The 17,488-nt window shown below is 39.4% G+C and overlaps 1 protein-coding gene and 1 long non-coding RNA gene across 4 annotated transcripts in view; one reads left to right on the top strand and one right to left on the bottom strand.

Moving 5' to 3' along the window:
- LOC122234159 overlaps positions 1-1,261 on the top strand; it is a 21,856-nt gene extending 20,595 nt beyond the window's left edge. The window contains exon 3 of the long non-coding RNA XR_006211931.1: positions 461-1,261. This is a non-coding gene — a long non-coding RNA (uncharacterized LOC122234159). The remainder of the gene's footprint in view (positions 1-460) is intronic.
- The window catches only part of ZFP1 (ZFP1 zinc finger protein), a 20,459-nt gene extending 2,971 nt beyond the window's left edge, over positions 1-17,488 (bottom strand). The window contains exons 1-3 of one of the 3 annotated variants that reach the window (XM_042969598.1): positions 17,326-17,488; positions 12,159-12,217; positions 1,255-1,415 (exon numbers count right to left, since the gene is read on the bottom strand). In XM_042969598.1, coding sequence (XP_042825532.1) covers positions 1,255-1,393 — 139 coding nt within the window. In that variant the 5' untranslated portion in view covers positions 1,394-1,415; positions 12,159-12,217; positions 17,326-17,488. Of the gene's footprint in view, positions 1-1,254; positions 1,416-12,158; positions 12,218-16,685; positions 16,864-17,325 lie in introns of those variants that run through there. The other 2 variants (XM_015538009.2, XM_042969597.1) reach the window with 2 other exon arrangements.

The raw sequence follows: 17,488 nt of genomic DNA, 5'->3' as shown, positions 1-17,488 counted from the left end.
CGAGGGATGCAGGAGGTTCAGCGTGTCCTCAGGGACACGGAACAGTCAGCACAGACCAAGAGAACAAGCGGACGAAGACGCGAAGGGAACAGCAACAGCCTGGGCAGATCTGAGTTTAGCAACTGCCACTTAGGCTCTGAGCTGCTGTGGTCAGACGGGCACTTCCTCTCCACACTCCTAGTCTCTCTCCCCGTTTTTTTCTCCTCTGCTCTTGCAAGCCACACACCTTGCTAACAGCAATGCTCCTCACAGGTCTGCAGACATAATCCTCCCGCCAAGATCCAAATCTCATGTACAACTTTTGCAAACGGACGACAAGATCCAGCACCCATAGTCTGAAGGAACTGGAAAATAAATCCAAGGGTTCAAGATCCTTGCGACAGAATCATGTGTTTTACTTTTTTCCATTGAAACACCTTATTTTTTTCCTTCTAATGTGTTCGATCTCTTCTCTAAACAGGTCTTGGCGCTGCTGTTATCGGAAGCAATCTTAAGGATCAGACTGACCCAGCCTTGACATTCCTGACTCTGGTGATCTTGCTGGCATTTGTGTCTAGGACAATGCATCACTCTTAGACTAAAGAAGAATCTATTACACCAATTCCATCACCTAAAATATCAAAGTCACCATTCTGGCAAACTGGGAATACGAATGAAAGAGCAGCTAATCACAAAGGTTTAAGACAGGTTAGGTAAATGTCAAGGGGCAAGTGTGAGAGAAAAATATCAAAGTTCAACAAAAAATGTTAGGCAGAGACAGACGATAGTTGGAGGTAGGATTTTGATATCTGAGGAATCATCTGGTGTTGGCCATCTTTTAAGGCTTAAGGATCTGAAAAACTGATTCTTAAAAAATATTTGAAAATAGCTCAACCTATTCATGACCCCTAGGATACTGCGTGGATTGGCTTCTGATGCTCCTTCCCTCTTTTGACATCTTCCCCAGAAAGTTCTGACCTGACCGTTCTTACTACGCTATCTACACCTCTTGCTGTTGTTCCAACTTGAAAAGCACATCTGGCTCGACAATATCAGAGAACTTGACGGCGGAACACAGCTCCCAACTGCTTAGACTTCAGAAATCCCCCAAATCAAGAAGGCAGAACTTCAGCGTCTCCACTGTCTCTCGGCTTTAACACCTGAAGCCGCAGACCACAACCACAAGGTAGTAATTCAGAAGCGCAGAATTTTTGGTAAGTGAGCAAGGACACAGATGCTAGGCCGACACGGAGCTGCACTAAAAGCTGTGCTTACCCACTGAGAGTAAATTGCTGTAATTCTCCAGCATCACGTCCATGTAAAGGATCCGCTGTGAGGGGTCCAGCTGCTCCCATTCCTCCTGAGTGAAGTCCACAGTCACATCGGTGAACGAAACCGATCCCTGAAACGGCATATTGCTCAGATGGCTGTTCGTTCTGAAATGATCAGCATTTGGCAATGGAGGAAGGATATGTGAAAATTTATTCTTACCTTGTAAAATCTACATAGGACGCCGACTGTACATCTTCACTGTTTTCTCATGTTTCCAAAAAATATGTTTATAAATTAAACATTTATGTAGATCCCCTAGAGCTCTGGCACTTGCCATATAGAACAGGTATCTAAGATTAATAAAATACTGTTTCTCCTCTGAAAATATGTAGAGGAAGATAAATAGGTAAACAAATACACAGTATTTAATGTTATCTGGACAAAGATGATACTCCTAGATATTCGTGTTGGGGGGTATCAAGTCAGACATTAAAGAGTTAATTAAACCTTTAAATATTTAAAGGCAGCAGACGAACTTCCAATTACCAGGCAAAATGTCAGACGTAAGTAGAGATCTCTCTACCATATCCAAGCCATACCAATGGTGCGAAAGCAAAAATAAACAAATGGAACTGTATCAAACCAAAAAGCACCTGCACAGAATGGAAACCACCAACAGAATGAAAAGGCACCCAACTAAATGGATAAAATATTTGCAAATCATCTGATAAAACAATCCAGTTAATAAATGGGCAGAACATCTGAACAGACATTTTTCCTAAGAAGACCTACATACGGCCAACGGAGTCAAGAGAAGATGCTCAGCACATCACTAGAGAAATGCCAACCAAAATCACAATGAGAGATCACCTCACATCTGTTAGAATGGCTGTTATCAACAAGAGATCACAAACGTTGGTGAGGATATGGAGAGAAGGCCGGTGCACTGCTGGTGGAAAGGGAAACTGACACAGCCACTTGGGAACACACTGTGAAGGTTCCTCAAAAGACAGAACTATCACATGATCCAACAATTTCACTTCTGGGTATTTATCCACAGAAAATAAAAACACTAACTTGAAAAGATCTATGCACACCCACGTTCACTACAGCATTATTTACAATAGCCAAGATAGGGAGACTTAAGCATCCGATAATAGACAAACAGATAAAGAATATGTGGCATATATACACAACGGAGTATTTCTTAGCCATAAAAGAGAAAATCTGGCCACTTGCGACATGAATGGATTTTGAGGACATCATGCTAAGTGCAGTAGACAGATACTGTATCATCTCACCTCTATGTGGAATCTAAAACAAAACACAAAAACCAAAACAACCAAGTTCATGCATACAAAGAACAGATTGGTTGTCAGGGTGGGGAATGAGCTAAATGAGGTAAAGGGGATCAAAAGGTATAAACATCCAGTTTTAAAATAAATACAACATAGGGATGTAACGTACAGTGTGGTAATCACAATTAACAATACCGTATCGCATATTTGAAAGCTGCTAAGAGAACAGATCTTAAAAGTTCTCATTACAGTTAAAAAAAAAAATTATATTTGGTGATGGATGTTTACCAGACTTCTTCTCATCATTTAGCAATATATAGAATTATCGAATCATAACGTGGTACACATAAAACTAATAATACTATATGTCATTCTATCTCCATAAAAAATTAAAAATCAGGTGTGCCTGGGTGGCTCAGCCAGTTAAGCGTCTGACTTCCGCTCAGGTCATGATCTCACAGTTTGTGGTTCAAGCCCCACGTCGGGCTCTGTGCTGACAGCTCAGAGCCTGGAACCTGCTTCTGATTCTGTGTCTCCCTCTCTCTCTCTGCCCCTCCCCGACTCATGCTCTGTCTCTCTCTGCCTCTCAAAAATGAAAATGTTAAAAAAAAAAATTAAAAATCAATAAAAAAGAATGTTCCCAGTTAAATTTTACATAGGACCCCAAAGCCAGAAAAACGAATGCTCATCAATAGATGGATTTCTTACGGTATGCTAAAATAATTGAGTATTATAAAGCAATAAAAATGAACTAGCTCCAGCTACACAGTGAGGATTTCACAAGAGCTTCAAGAATCCTGGCTGTTTTCTATTTCTTGGCCTGAAAGACGACTACATGGATTTTCTTTCTCTATATCCACCGGGCCAAATGATAGATGCAATAAGAACTTCTGTATGGCTGCCAGACCAACAGGGGGAGAAACCCGTGGCACATTACTTGGACTCAAGTTATAATAATTTAGAAATGACTCTACCATCAAATATGAAAAATGTCCGTATTCTCCTTATTTTCCATACTCCATACAAACAAAAAACTCAAAAACTTGATGAAACACAATTCTGATACCATAGCATTAGATGTCAAGCATGACAGACTTCAAAAACTTTTGCCAAGACAGTATACAGTTTCCATCTGGAAGGAATGTGGTGTTCTGGCCAGAAAGCCTATGGTCATGAAGAGAGGTAGAGCTAAGCATATCTGACATCTAAACAGACCATTTCTTAATACCCCTCCCTCAACTCGTCCAACTATTAGATCCTCCTTGACTTACGATGGTTACATCCTGATTAACCCATTGTAATATGAAAAGAGAAGTCAAAAATGTTTTTTTTTAATGTTTACCTTGATTAGACATGGTTATTCACTACCTCCTGAAAACTGATAAACTAACCGCTAGCCCAGCATTCAACACCAGATTTCTTTTCCATCCCTCTTTCCCATGGCTTTCCTCTCTAAGCAAAGGTCTTCCCAGTAAGATCACATCTTACATCACACTTAGATGTGATCCTTCCTTATTGTGAGTTCCTATTCAGTTTTAAACCCTGGAGTATTTTGTTTGTATCTCTTGTGACAATCATTTTGCTTTCTTTTGTTAAAAGTGTCTTATTCCTTCCACTCTCCCCTCTGGATGTTAGACTTTTTAAGATTTTCCAAAACAACTCTCCTCAGACCACAGAAGACCATTAACCCCAAGAAGAACAAATGCAATCACATTATGCACATCATCACAAAACTGTTAAAAATCCCAAAAGAAAAAGGAGGCACTGACTAAAAGGGCACAATAAAACTGCTAGCTGATTTTTCCACAGAAACAATGTAAGCCATTAAACAACAGAGTATCTTCAAAGTACTGAAAATGCTAGAATATGAGTTGGCAAACTTTCTACAACGGGCCAAGTAGTAAATATTTTAGATTCCGCAGACCACATGTAGTCTCAACTACAACCAATCAAGTCTGCCACTGCACCGTGAAAGCAGGCACAGGAAATAAGCAAACACACAGGCACGGCTATGTTCCAAAAAAGCCTGATTCCTGGACAATGAAATGTGAAATTCATGTAATTTTCACATCGTGAAATACTATTCTTTTGATTTTTTTCATAGCCATTAAAAAAATGTAAAAACCACTCTTAGCTGTGAGCCATATAAAAGGAAGGCAGAATGCCATCTGGCTCAGGGACATAGTTTAACAGCCTGATCTAAAATGACAACTACTGCATAGTAAATGTCACATAAGTGCTAGCTTTTTTTACTGCTGTAAAACGATGTGAACCATAAAGAAGACAAACCTAGCAAGAATCAGTTGGACATAAAAAGCATCAGGGAGCAAATAAGTCAGCAAAATAAGTTATTAAAATACGTATATATGGGATGTTTCCGGGAAGGAGGTATTAAATAATTAGCTGAAACTAATTTTTGGATGCCAGAAACCTGGGAGTTGTGACACAGAGAAAGTATTTTGTTTGGAAGGAAAATATAAATTGTGATTAGCTTTTTAAGTTTTGTTTAAAATAGAAGCTAAAAAAGAGTAAGTTAAACCTTTAAAAGAAATATAAAAATATAGTTTGACACACCAGAAGAAGAAAAATGCTCAAAGTGACAAGGAGAAGAAAACCAGTAATAAAATAAAATAGAATAAACATTTAATAAAAGGTCAAGACAAGTCTTTAAAAAAAAAAAAAAAGACTTCAGACAAGTCTTCAAAAAAAAAAAAAAAGACGCAAACTTAAATAACAAAGCCTTAAAAGGTACAGAAAAGCTAGCACAGGAACATTAATAATTCATTAAAAAAATTAGTGAAAACAGAATTCCAAGAATATGTATATATCATGACCCCAAATTCTATCAATTCTATTTAATGTGTAAAAAATATGAAAAGAAGTGGACAGACCTGCACAAAACTTACAATATTGGCCACCTCTAAAGTGAGGAAACAACCTTTAATGGTCAACAGGATTTTAGCATTGAATAAGGTGACTTAATGCCAGGAGTGGGAGCCTGCTAAGGGAGGTCAGAACCATGATGGTGAGAAAGCGGATGAGACAGAATTCATGTGTGAATTGTGCAACATAACAGCCTTCAATACACATAGTGTATGGAAGCAAATAAGCCAAGATGTTCAGTCTTGACTTGGATACTGTAATAGGTTGACAATTATTAGGCTGGGCCATACTGAAATTACTGACAGGCAACTGTTGTACATACAAACACTGCTATTTCATATAGCTCAGCCTAATCCATTTTCATTTGTATTTCTCTGCATTTTCACGCTTCACAAAATCAAACCAAAAAAAGGTGAGAAGAACTATCTTAGGAACTGTCATGCAAACAGGAATTAAAACACAAATCATCAGGAAAAAATGAAAACAGTGGATACAAAGAGCAAATTCTACAAGTTTCAGGAGACAACTAAAAGGTCACGTTCTGATAGGTAGAAAGGCCTTTGTACTTCATGACTACAACACTAAAAAGTGATCACTTCAAAATTCCGAGAGAGGAAAACAACAATAAAAGCTGGACAAATACATATAACAACTTGCAGGTATTAGCAACCACTGCACGGCTACAATTAGTGAAAGAACAGTGACCATGACGGGAGGCCCACATTACCAACGATGATAAAAATGCTGAAAGAAAAAAATATATCAATCTTGAATTCTATATACAGCATAAATGTCCCTAAAGGTGATTTTTCAACAGTAGCGCAGAGAAATAGAACTGAAGTAGCAAGCGGCACTGTTGCTACATTGAAAAAAGAAAAATTAGCATTTGGGTCTGCAAAGCAACTGAGATTTGGGGGCAAAGCAATGAAGGTAAAGAAGGCATAGAGAAGGGGCTCTAAAATTCTGCATAAAAATTCACCTCAGATCTTTGGGTGGTTCCTAATATGTGCAAGTAGGAGGGAAAACCTCTAGGAGAATTAGTAGAGGGCAACAATTTTGTTCTGCCAGACAGTGAAATGATTGGCAAAACAAAACGTAACATTCTTCAGAGCAGAAGTGTGTGTCATACACGTCTACCATACAAACAAAAATGACTAGACACGTGAAAAACCAAAATAGCACAATAAAACAATAAACAAGAGATCAACAGTCAAAAGCATATGTAGAGAGAATCCGTAGGTTAGAGTTAGTACAGAAGACTTCAGATTAACTGTAAAGTAATATGCTAAAGAATACAGAGAGGGGCGCCTGGCTGGCTCAGTCAGCAGAGTGTAACTCTTGATCTTGGGGTTGTGAGTTTACGTAAGAGGAAAAAAAAATACAGAGAAAAAGATGAATAATGTAGATGAAAATATGGGAATATTTCAACAAAGAACTGGAATCTACAAAAGGGAAGCATATGGACATTACAGAACTGCAAAAAGCGTTTTCAACTAAAATTTCAAACACACTGTATAGACTTAATAGCAGATTAGATTCAGCAGAAGAAGTGTGCACTCGAAGGCAGGCCAATAAGAAAATATCCAAACTAAAGCAGAGAGAAAAAAATGGGGAAAAGTTAAAACATAAGAAATGTGAAGTATGGCCCAAAAGTCTAATATACTATTGCTTAAAATGCTAAAAACAAAAAATATATAATGTGTAGTCTCACAGGTGGAGAAAAAAAATGGGACAGAAGCAATATTTGAGATACAACAGCTAAGAATTTTCCCCAATATGGTAAATAGCATCAACCACAAATCTAAGAAACTTAATAAAGCCCAAGCAGAATAAATGTAAAGACAAGTATACCTAAACACATCACACTCGAACTGGTGAGCGCCAGAGAAAAACAGAGTATCTTGCAAGTGGCCAAAAGAAAAAGATTCCTTTCCTTCAGGGAAAAACAATAAAAGTGAAGACTCATTTCTTAACAGAAACCACAGAAGTGAGATAAAAACAGAACGTCATCTTTAACATACTTACGGAAAAAAGAAGCCCTAGAATTCTATCCCCAGGAAAAACATTTTTCAAAACAAAGGTCAAAAGGCGTATAGAGACAAATAAAAGCTGCAAGAATTCACCGCAATATACTGTATACTGTTCTTGGACCATATCGAGGTGGTATAACATTAATTCAAGGTGATTAGTATATAAGCTATAATCCCTACAGAAGCCACTTAAAAAATACACCACCTCATCATAAAAAGGGAGATGTGGCTATATTTATATTGCCAGAGATAAAGAGGAGGATTCCAAAATGACAGAAGGGTAAGTCCGTCAGGAAGACAGAACAATCATAAATGTGCATGCGCTCAATGACACAGCTTCAAATTACATTAAGCAAAAACTGACAGAACCAGAGCAACGGATGGACAAATCCACATTCATGCTATCCATCAAGCAAGTATCACAATGGAATGAAGATATTTTCAGAAACGTAAAGCCTAAAAAAATGTTCTCCCGTACCCTTTCTTAAGAAGATACTAAAAAAGGTACGCCAATAAAACAACAGTGACCCCAAAAAAGACAAAGACATGGGAAGAGGCAAACGAAAGATCGATACCAGAGCTGAAGGAAATCCCCAGGAGTTCGAGAGAGACTGCAGGGTGGCAGGGACGTCTATCGATACCAAACTGCTTGTCGTACATGGGAACAGTGCAACTCAAAAGCAGGCATTTGGAGGGCCGTCATACACAAAAAGCCTCCTGCCACGGGACCACCTTTTTAACCCGAGGGCGGAATGCCTGGGTGAGCCTGGCCCAGTTTCTTATTTGCACTCAGTCTGACTTGTTTTCAACGTGTGCTGGTGACATCTCCTACTTCTACCTTCCGCACCAGGCTGCCCTGCATCAGATGACACTCCACCTTACACAAGCGTCCTGCTTTGATGGACTCCTGACACTTGGCAGCTACCACTAGGCTAAGAAGCAGCGAATACAGGCAACCACCTGGTTTAATTCTATTTCTACCAGACATTCAATACCTGATTCACACTTTGACCCTGCCAGATAGGCCAACCATGTGAGCCCTATGTTTTCCTATGTTTCTCATGACCTTGCCAATGACTTCTCCAAATGGAATTTTTGGAAGTTCTCAGAAAAGCTGAAGCCAGACTGACTCAGAGACTGTATTCAGCTCATCTTCTCCTAGAAACCTTTATCCAATACCAGCAAAATTGCAGGACACAACCAGACTTATGCTTATTGGATAACTTTTGACACACTGCTTCCCCAGTAAGGCTGTATCATTTTAGACTATGACTAATAATGCATGCGTGGTTTCATCTCTCTTTGGTTAATACTGCCTAATAAAACTTTAAAATAAACAGCGATTAAAACAGAACAAAACAACCCAAGTCTTGACAAAAGGGAACATGGGTGCATATAAGGACATCTTAAATCTTAGGGTCTGGAAGCAAAAGAAAAAAGAACTCCACCGATCAAAAAGAAAATTATGCAACACAAGGCAATATAAACTCCAGTTACAGTTTCTCAAAACTAAATTTTATGTTGATGAGGCATATATGTAGATAAGTGGTAAAATCTTTAAGAAAAGCAGGGGAGGGGCACCTAGGTGGCTCAGTCAGTTAAGCATCCGACTGTTAATTTTGGCTCAGGTCACAATCTCACAGTTTGTGGGATCGAGCCCCACATCAGTCTCTGTGCTATCAGCACAGAGTCTCTCTCTGCCCCTCCCCTGCTTGCTCTCTTTCAAAATAAACTTTAAAAAAAAAAAGAAAAGAAAGAGGGGCGCCTGGGTGGCTCAGTTGGTTGAACATCTGACGTGGGCTCAGGTCACGATCTTACGGTCTGTAGGTTCGAGCCCCACATCAAGCTCTGTGACAGCTCAGAACCTGGGGCCTGCTTCTGATTCTGTGTCTCCTCTCTCTCTGCCCCTCCCCCACTCATACTCTCTCAAAAATGAATAAAAAAACATTTTTAAAAAATTAAAAAAAAAAAAGAAAAGCAAGGGAGTAATCGACAAAAATGTCAAGATAGAGGATACCTACTAGGATGATTCAATGGGAGAATGTATCATCAAGAACAGAGAATGTTCTAATTTTTTTTTTAATGTTTATTTAGTTTTGAGACACAGACAGATAATGTGAGCAGTAGAGGGCAGAGAGAGAGGGAGACACAGAATCCAAAGTAGGCTCCAGGCTCTGAGCTGTTAGTACAGAGCCTGATACAGGGCTTGAACTCACGAACCACAAGATCATGACCTGAGCCAAAGTGAGACGCTTAACGACTGAGCCACCCAGGCGCCCTGAGAATGTTCTAGTTCTTAACTTGGGTAAGGTACATGGGTGCCCATTTTCTTATTATTCTTTAATGCACACATATTTGTTATACATATTGTTATGATGTACATAAAAGTATTACAATGCCTTATATACTCTGTTCCTTACACAATAAAATAATAAGGAAACGCTAAGTTTTTTTACGGAAAGACTTCGGATATGTTACTGAGTGATAAAAATACAAAGTTGAGAGAATGAAAAGACAAGGCACAGATGGGGAGAAAATCTTGGCAAAACACATACCTGATAAAGGAATGGTATCCAAAATATATATATAAGAATTCTTAAAAATCAACAATATGAAAACAACCTGATTTAAAAATGGGTTAAAGACCTTACTACACACCTCATCAGTGAAAATACAGAGATGGAAAATAAACATATGAAAAGATACTCGACATCATGTCATTAAGGAACTATAAATTACAATGAAATACTGCTGCACACCTACGAGAATGGCCAGAATCCACCACGCCGGCAGCACCAAACGCTGGCAAGGATGTGGAGCAGCAGAACTCTCACTCACTGCCCGTGCGGGTGCCACATGGCACAGCCACCTTGAAAGACGTTTTGGCAGTGTCTCACAAAACCAAACCTACTCCTACCATACGATCTAGCAGTTACGCTCCTCAGTACCTACCTAAATAAGTGACTTTATCCGCACACAAAACCCTGCACGTGAGTGTTTGTAGCAGCTTTATCCATAATTGTCAAAACTCGGAAGCAGCCATTCAATAGGTGAGTGGATAAATAAATGGTGGTACATCCACACAACAGAATATTATTCAGTGGTAAAAAAAAGATGAGCTATCAAGCCATGAAATGATATACAAGAACCTCAAATGCATATTTCTAAGTGAAAAAAACTACTGGTTACACACTGTATGACTCCAGCTATATGACATTCTGGAAAAGGCAAACCTATGCAAACAGTTAAAATGATCACCAATTTCCAGGGGCTCAGGGAGGTGGGGGCTGAGCGGGTGGGGTGGGAAGGATGAATAGATGAGGCACAGGGGATTTTTAGAGCAGGAAACTATACCGTATGAAACTTCAATGGTGGGTACGTGTCATTATGTATTTGTCAAAATCCACAGAACATACAACGCCAAGAATAAAACCTAATGTAAGCTACAGATTTTAAAGTGTTCATATTGGTTCATGAACAGCATCAGGTGTACCACATTAATGCAAGATGTTAATAACAGGGTAAGCTGTGTGTGTGGAAGGAATGAAGGAATACACAAAAACCCTGTACTTTTCACTCACATCTTCTGTAAACTCAAACTGCTCTAAAAAATGAAGTCTATTAATTAAAAACAAAACACATATAAACAAATCAGCATGATTAATATGCTTCCTATAATAACCTGTATTTGTACTCATGTAAATATGTACATATAAACTCTGAAAAGCTACTCAAGTGGGGAGTCTGGGTGACTCAGTTGGTTAAGCGTCTGACTTCAGCTCAGATCATGATCTCACAATTTGTGAGTTCGAGTCCCACATCAGGCTCTGTGCTGACAGTGCAGATCCTGCTTCGGATCCTATGTCTTCCTCTCTCTGTCTCTTCCCAGCTCATACGCATGGGCACGCACGCACACTCTCTCTCTCTCAAAAATAAACAAACATTAAAAAAATAATAAAAAGTCTGGGGCGCCTGGGTGGCCCAGTCAGTTGAGTGTCTGACTTCGGCTCAGGTCATGATCTCATAGTTCGTGAGTTCGAGCCCTGCATCAGGCTCTGTGCTGATAGCTCAGAGCCTGGAGCCTACTTCAGATTCTTTGTCTCCCTCTCCCTCGGCTCCTCCCCTGCTCACATGCTGTCTCTCTCTTTCTCAAAAACAAATAAAGATTAAAAAATAATTTAAAAAAATAATAAAAAGTAAATAAAAAAGAAAGCTACTTATGAAAGTAATGACAGTAAAGCTACTCATGAAAGCTACTCATGAAAGTAATGGTATTGTGGAGGTCTGGGGGGAGAATTTAATACACACCCAGATATTTACTGAGTTTTTTGGCATCCTAATTTGACTGAAAAAGTAAGATACACACAAAATCCTGCATTTGCAGTGAAGAAAGCTATACAAAACAACCAGAGACAAACTGATAAACCCATCGTTTCTGGGGATGTTGTCCAAAACACCATCTGTATGAAGGTCCATAAAATTTACTCAGACCTGATATCAGAGAACGAAGGAGATGCCACTCATAATCAATTCAAGACAATTAACTTGGTTTGCTTTTTGGCTGCTGGTATTGATCAATTATTCTTACTACATTTTCCTTAAGTTTTGCTCATCTCTGCCTTTATATTTCATTTTCTTGGTCCTTATAAACTTCCTCAAATGCACTGAAAAAACAAAATTGGGAAAAACAACTCACCTGGGATTTGTTCATTTTTTGTAGTTTTGGGGTAAAGGCTGAGAACTATGAAGGCCGAACTGAAAGACAGAAAAAGGAAGATACTGTTATTAATGATGTGACTTGCTTTGGAACTCCTACAATGACTTATTTACAAATCCTTACACATCATTTGGGAAAACACCACCTAGTGGGAGAGTCCCTTGCCCTCTTCAGAAGGGACCTAAACAATCATGGTGGCAACACTTACCTTCAATCAAACATTACGAGACACCAGAAAAGGCCAAACTAAGACAACCCACTATCAAGAGACAAAGCAATCAACACAAACTTCAACTGATGATTATCAGACAGAGAATTTAAAATAACTATGATTCATATTTTAGAAGCTTTAATGGAAAAGGTGGACAACATAAATAAATGGGAAATTTCAGAAAAGATGAAAACTGCAAGAAAAAATCAAATGGAAAAGAAAGCAAGAAATTACCCAAAATGAAACATAAAAACAAAGTAGAATGAAAAATTAAATAAATAGAGAATCCAAAGACTATAGTTCAATATCAAATGGCCTAACAAACATGTCATTGGAATCCCAAAAAGACAATCAAGAATGGAACAGAAGAGGTATTTGAAGACATAATGATTGAGGATTTTTAAAAAATAATGATATCAAACTATAGATCTAAGAAACTTAAATAGTTTATCTAAACTAAATAAATACCAAACCAAACAAATATGTAAGACATCATATTCAAACCATTGAAAACCAAGGTTAAATAAAAAGTCTGGAAAGTAGCCAGAGGGAAAAATGACACATTATATAGAGGAACTACATAAAGAATCACAGTCAATTTCTCATCAAAAACTATACAAGCCAGAAGACTATGCAGTGACATCTTTAAAGTATGTATGTATGTATGTATGTATGTATGTATGTATTTATTTATTTAATTTATTTTTGGGAGTGTGTCATAGCAAGAGCAGAGGAGGGACAGGGAGAGAGGAAGACAGATAATGCCAAGCAGGCTCCATGCTGTCAGTGCAGAGCCCAGTGCAGGGCTCAAACTCATGATCTGTGAGATCACGACCTGAGCCAAAATCAAGAGTTGGCCACTCAAATGACTGAGCCACCGAGGTACCCCTATTTTTTATTTATTTTTTTAAGTTTATTTCTTTATTTTGAGAGAGAGAGAGAGAGAGAGAGAGAGACAGAGAGAGAGAGAGAGAACAAGCAGGGAAGGGCCAGAAAGAATTCCAAGTAGCCTCTTCACTGTCAGCAGAGAGCCCAATGCAGGACTCGAGCTCTCAAACTGCGACCATAACCTGAGCCGAAATCAAGAGTCAGACACTTAACCAACTGAGCCACCCAGGTGCCCCTGAAGTACTTAAAAAAAAAAAAAAAAAAAAAAAAAAAGCAGGGCAACTATCAACCCAGTATTCTATACCCAGCAAATACATCCTTCAAAAAATGAAAGTGAAATCAAAACTTTTTGAACAAAAACAGAGAATTCATTACCAGTAGACTTGTACTAGAAGAAATATTTAAAGTAGTTTTTCAGGTAGAAGGAATATGATACCAGACAAAAACCTGGATCTACACAAGAAATAAAGATCTATGGGAATGCTTAAAATAAAGATGACTCTAAAGAAAACCTTCTTACTTTTAATCACTCTAAAAGACAAATGATTGTCAAAAAATAGCCCGTTAAGTTTTGTGGGCTTACGGCATATGTAAAACTACAACATATGATAGTACAAAAGATGGGATGATGAAATTGGAGAGTATATTATTATAAAGATCTTATATTACACGTAAAGCAGTAAAATATTACTTAAAGGTCCACTGTGATTAACTCCAGATTTGTATTGTAAATGCCAGGGCAACAACAAAAAAAATTTTTAAAGGGGTATAAGTGATAAGCTAATAGTGGAGGAAAAAAATGAAATCATAAAAGTACCAACTAATACAAAAGCAGTTGGAAAAAGAGTTAAATACGAATGAAGACCAACCAGGACAAGTAGAAAACAAACTAGCAAGATGGTAGATTTTAATTGAACCATCTTTTTTTTTTTAATGTTTGTTTACTTTTGAGAGAGACAGAATGCAAGTGGGTTAGGGGCAGAGAGAGAGGGAGACACAGATCTGAAGCAGGATCTAGGCTCCGCGCTGTCAGCACAGAGCCTGATGCTGGGCTCGAACTCATGAGCTGTGAGATCATGACCTGAGCCGAAGTCGGCAGCTCAACCGACTGAGCCACCCAGGGGCCCCATAATTGAACCATCTTAATAACTGGTATAAAACACCAATTAAATGATAAAGGTTGTCAAACTGGATAAAAAAAAGGAAGGCCAACTGCTTTTAACTGTTTATAAGCAGTTTGTTTGAAATATAAAAACATAGCTAGATCAAAAGTAAAAGGATGAAAAAAAAGATATGCCTTGCAAACACTAACCAAAAGAGAGTGATTATATTAATATCAAAGTAAACTTCAGAATATTACCAGAAATAGAGTGATATTACATAACGTCACTGTGATAAACAACACCTGGTGAATGTGTCAAATGGCCAGAAGGCATAACAATCCTAAATGTATATGTACCTAACAAAAGCATTTCAAAATACAAGAAGCAAAAATTGACAGAACTGAAAGAAAAAAAAAAACAGATAAATTCACAATTGGAGTGAATTTATCATAGTTGGAGACATCAATACTCTTTTCTCAGTGACAAAACAGGTAGATAGAAAACCAGTAAGGATATAGAAGAATAGAACCACGCTATCAACCACCCTGACTCATTTTGTATTTATAGAAGACTCCACCACCAGCAGCACAATAGTCATTAAATTATATATTAAAAATTCCCAAGATAGATCATATTCTTGGCCACAAAACAAACCTTTCATTCTAAAGAAATGAAATTTGTAACAAAGTGTATTCTTTGGTGAAAATAGACTTAAACTAGAAATCAATTACTAGAAAGAGATCTGTTAATTCCTTCTTTCCAAATACTTGGAAATTAAACAACAAATTTCTAAATAACCAAGGGTTGAAAAAGGAAGTCACAAGTTTAAAAAACCCATAGAACTGAATAGAAATGAAAGCACAACATACCAAAATTTGAGGGATATAACTAAAGTAGTATTATGGCATTAAATTATTACCTACATTAACTGTAACTACAAACAGTTACAGCATTAAACTGTATTAGAAAAGAAAGATTTTAATCAATTATCGCAGTTTCCACCTTAAGAAAGCAGAAAAAAAATTAATTAATTAGTTAAACCCAAATCAAGCATAAGGAAGGAAATAATAAAGTTAAGCATAGAAATCCATAAAACTCAAAACAGGGGGGTACCTGGCTGGTTCAGCAGGTTGAGCATCTGACTCTTGATTTCAGCTCAGGTCATGATCTCACAATTTGTGAGTTTGAGCCCTACTTGGGGCTCTGCGCTGACAGGGTGGAGCCTGTTGGGATTCTCTCTCTCCCCCGCCCCAACCATGCACTCTCATACTCTGTCTCTCAAGATAAACAAATAAACATTTAAAAAATCCCTCAAAACAGAAAAACAATAGAGAAATTCCATAAAACCAAAACCTGGTTATTTGAAAAGATCAATAATATTGATAAACCTCTAGCCATACTGACCAAAAGGGAAAAAAAAAAAGGAGGGCATTAATTACCATTATCAAAAATGATGGAGGAGACACTACTACAGATGCTACAGATATTAAAGAGTTATTCTTTAATAATAAAAATAGAGGGACACCCAGGTGGCTCAGTTGGTTAAGCCTGGTGTGAGACCTGATTGTGGCTCAGGTCATGATCTCACAGTTAGTGTGGGTTAGTGAGTTCAAGTCCTGTGTCTGGCTCTGCGCTGACAGGGCAGAGCCTGTGTGGGATTTCTCTTTCTCTCTCTCTCTCTCTCTCTCTCTGCCCCTCCCCTGCTCATGCTGTCTCTGTCTCTCTCAAAATAAATAAACTTAAAAACATTTTTTTAAATAATAGATAACCATTAGCTATGCTAATTAAGGAGACAAAAACAAAAAGGGGGAGAAATCCCAAATATACAAAATAAGAACAGTGGAAAATATCAACAAATACAAGAGAAAAAATATGAAATGATGGAAAAATGATTACATTTTCAACAATACACTACATAAGGATAAATAAAAATGATAACCTTTTTTTTAAATGACAAACTTCTGTAAAGATTATAAAGTGCACTTAAGGGAGACAAAACAGGGCTTGAACACTGGGATGGCCTACAATATGATCCAACATCATAAAGGTGTCCATTCTCCCTAATTAAATGCAGCCATTAATCGGATCATAATAAAAGTATTGGCAGATTTTTAATGCGAATAATTCTAAAGTACCAGTGGAAATCATAAATCAACTTGCGTAATCTCAAAGTGGTAAAAGGCTTCTGAGTGCCATAAAAGAGAAGAGCAGTAAATTCAACTACAAATTAATTCAAAACGCCTGCAAGGCAAAACTATCAGGGAACAAAATCAAAAGGAAAATGGAAAAACACGTGCCACTTACACAAAATACCGGGAGGCCCGGGTACTCCACCCATCTGAGCCTCCGGTTTTTCCTTCAGTTGCAACTGAGATACTAGCGACGTCACAGGCTAGGTGTGAGGATTAGAGGAACACTTAGCCGAAAAGGCTTTCGCAAAGAGGTCAGAGGTCTCCTCTGGTACGCCGCCTGCATCGGGAAACTTGCTGGGGCTTTCATTCCTCCCTGCACCAGGTGATGCTCGGGCACTCAGCACGCGGCTTCCGGGCGCCGCCAGGTGTGTGCGGCCCCGCCCCCGGCCTCGCCCCGCGCCCGCGGGGCCTGGTCACGCGCGCACCCGCCCGGGCTTCCGGACTCGCTCCCGCGCGACAGGAGACGCTGGCGGCCGCTCGGAGGCGCTTCTCCTGACAAAGGGAGGAAGGCGAGCCCTCGCCGCCGCCCTCCCTCGCCGCCGTCCCCGCCCCCGCACGTCCGGCCAGGCGGGCCCCGCCAGCCCCGTGCGGAGGACGGCGCGGGGCGGCCCCGGACACCGCCCCGAGGGTCACCGACGTCTGCAAGTCGCTGAAGTTTGGGCTCCCACCCTGCGCGGACAGGAGCCCATCCCTCATCTCCTCCTCCGCGGCCCCCAGCCCTCGCGTAGCTGCATGGCAGCCCCCCCTCATACCTGGAGGGGCACGGCCTCCACTTGTGGCTCAGTGCCAAGCCAGGTCACGGCGCCGGTCAGCGAAGATGCGCGGAGACCGGGGCCCTGTCACCCACTCGCGGCAGGAGGTGGGGGAAGGGCAGCCACCGGCGCGCTCGCAGCACTGCACAGGCGCAGATGCAAG

This window comes from Panthera tigris, chromosome E2 (genome assembly GCF_018350195.1).
Source record: "Panthera tigris isolate Pti1 chromosome E2, P.tigris_Pti1_mat1.1, whole genome shotgun sequence".
NCBI lineage: Eukaryota > Metazoa > Chordata > Mammalia > Carnivora > Felidae > Panthera > Panthera tigris.
The sequence above is the reverse complement of the archived record's forward strand: the minus strand, read 5'-3'. Positions and strand labels throughout refer to the sequence as shown.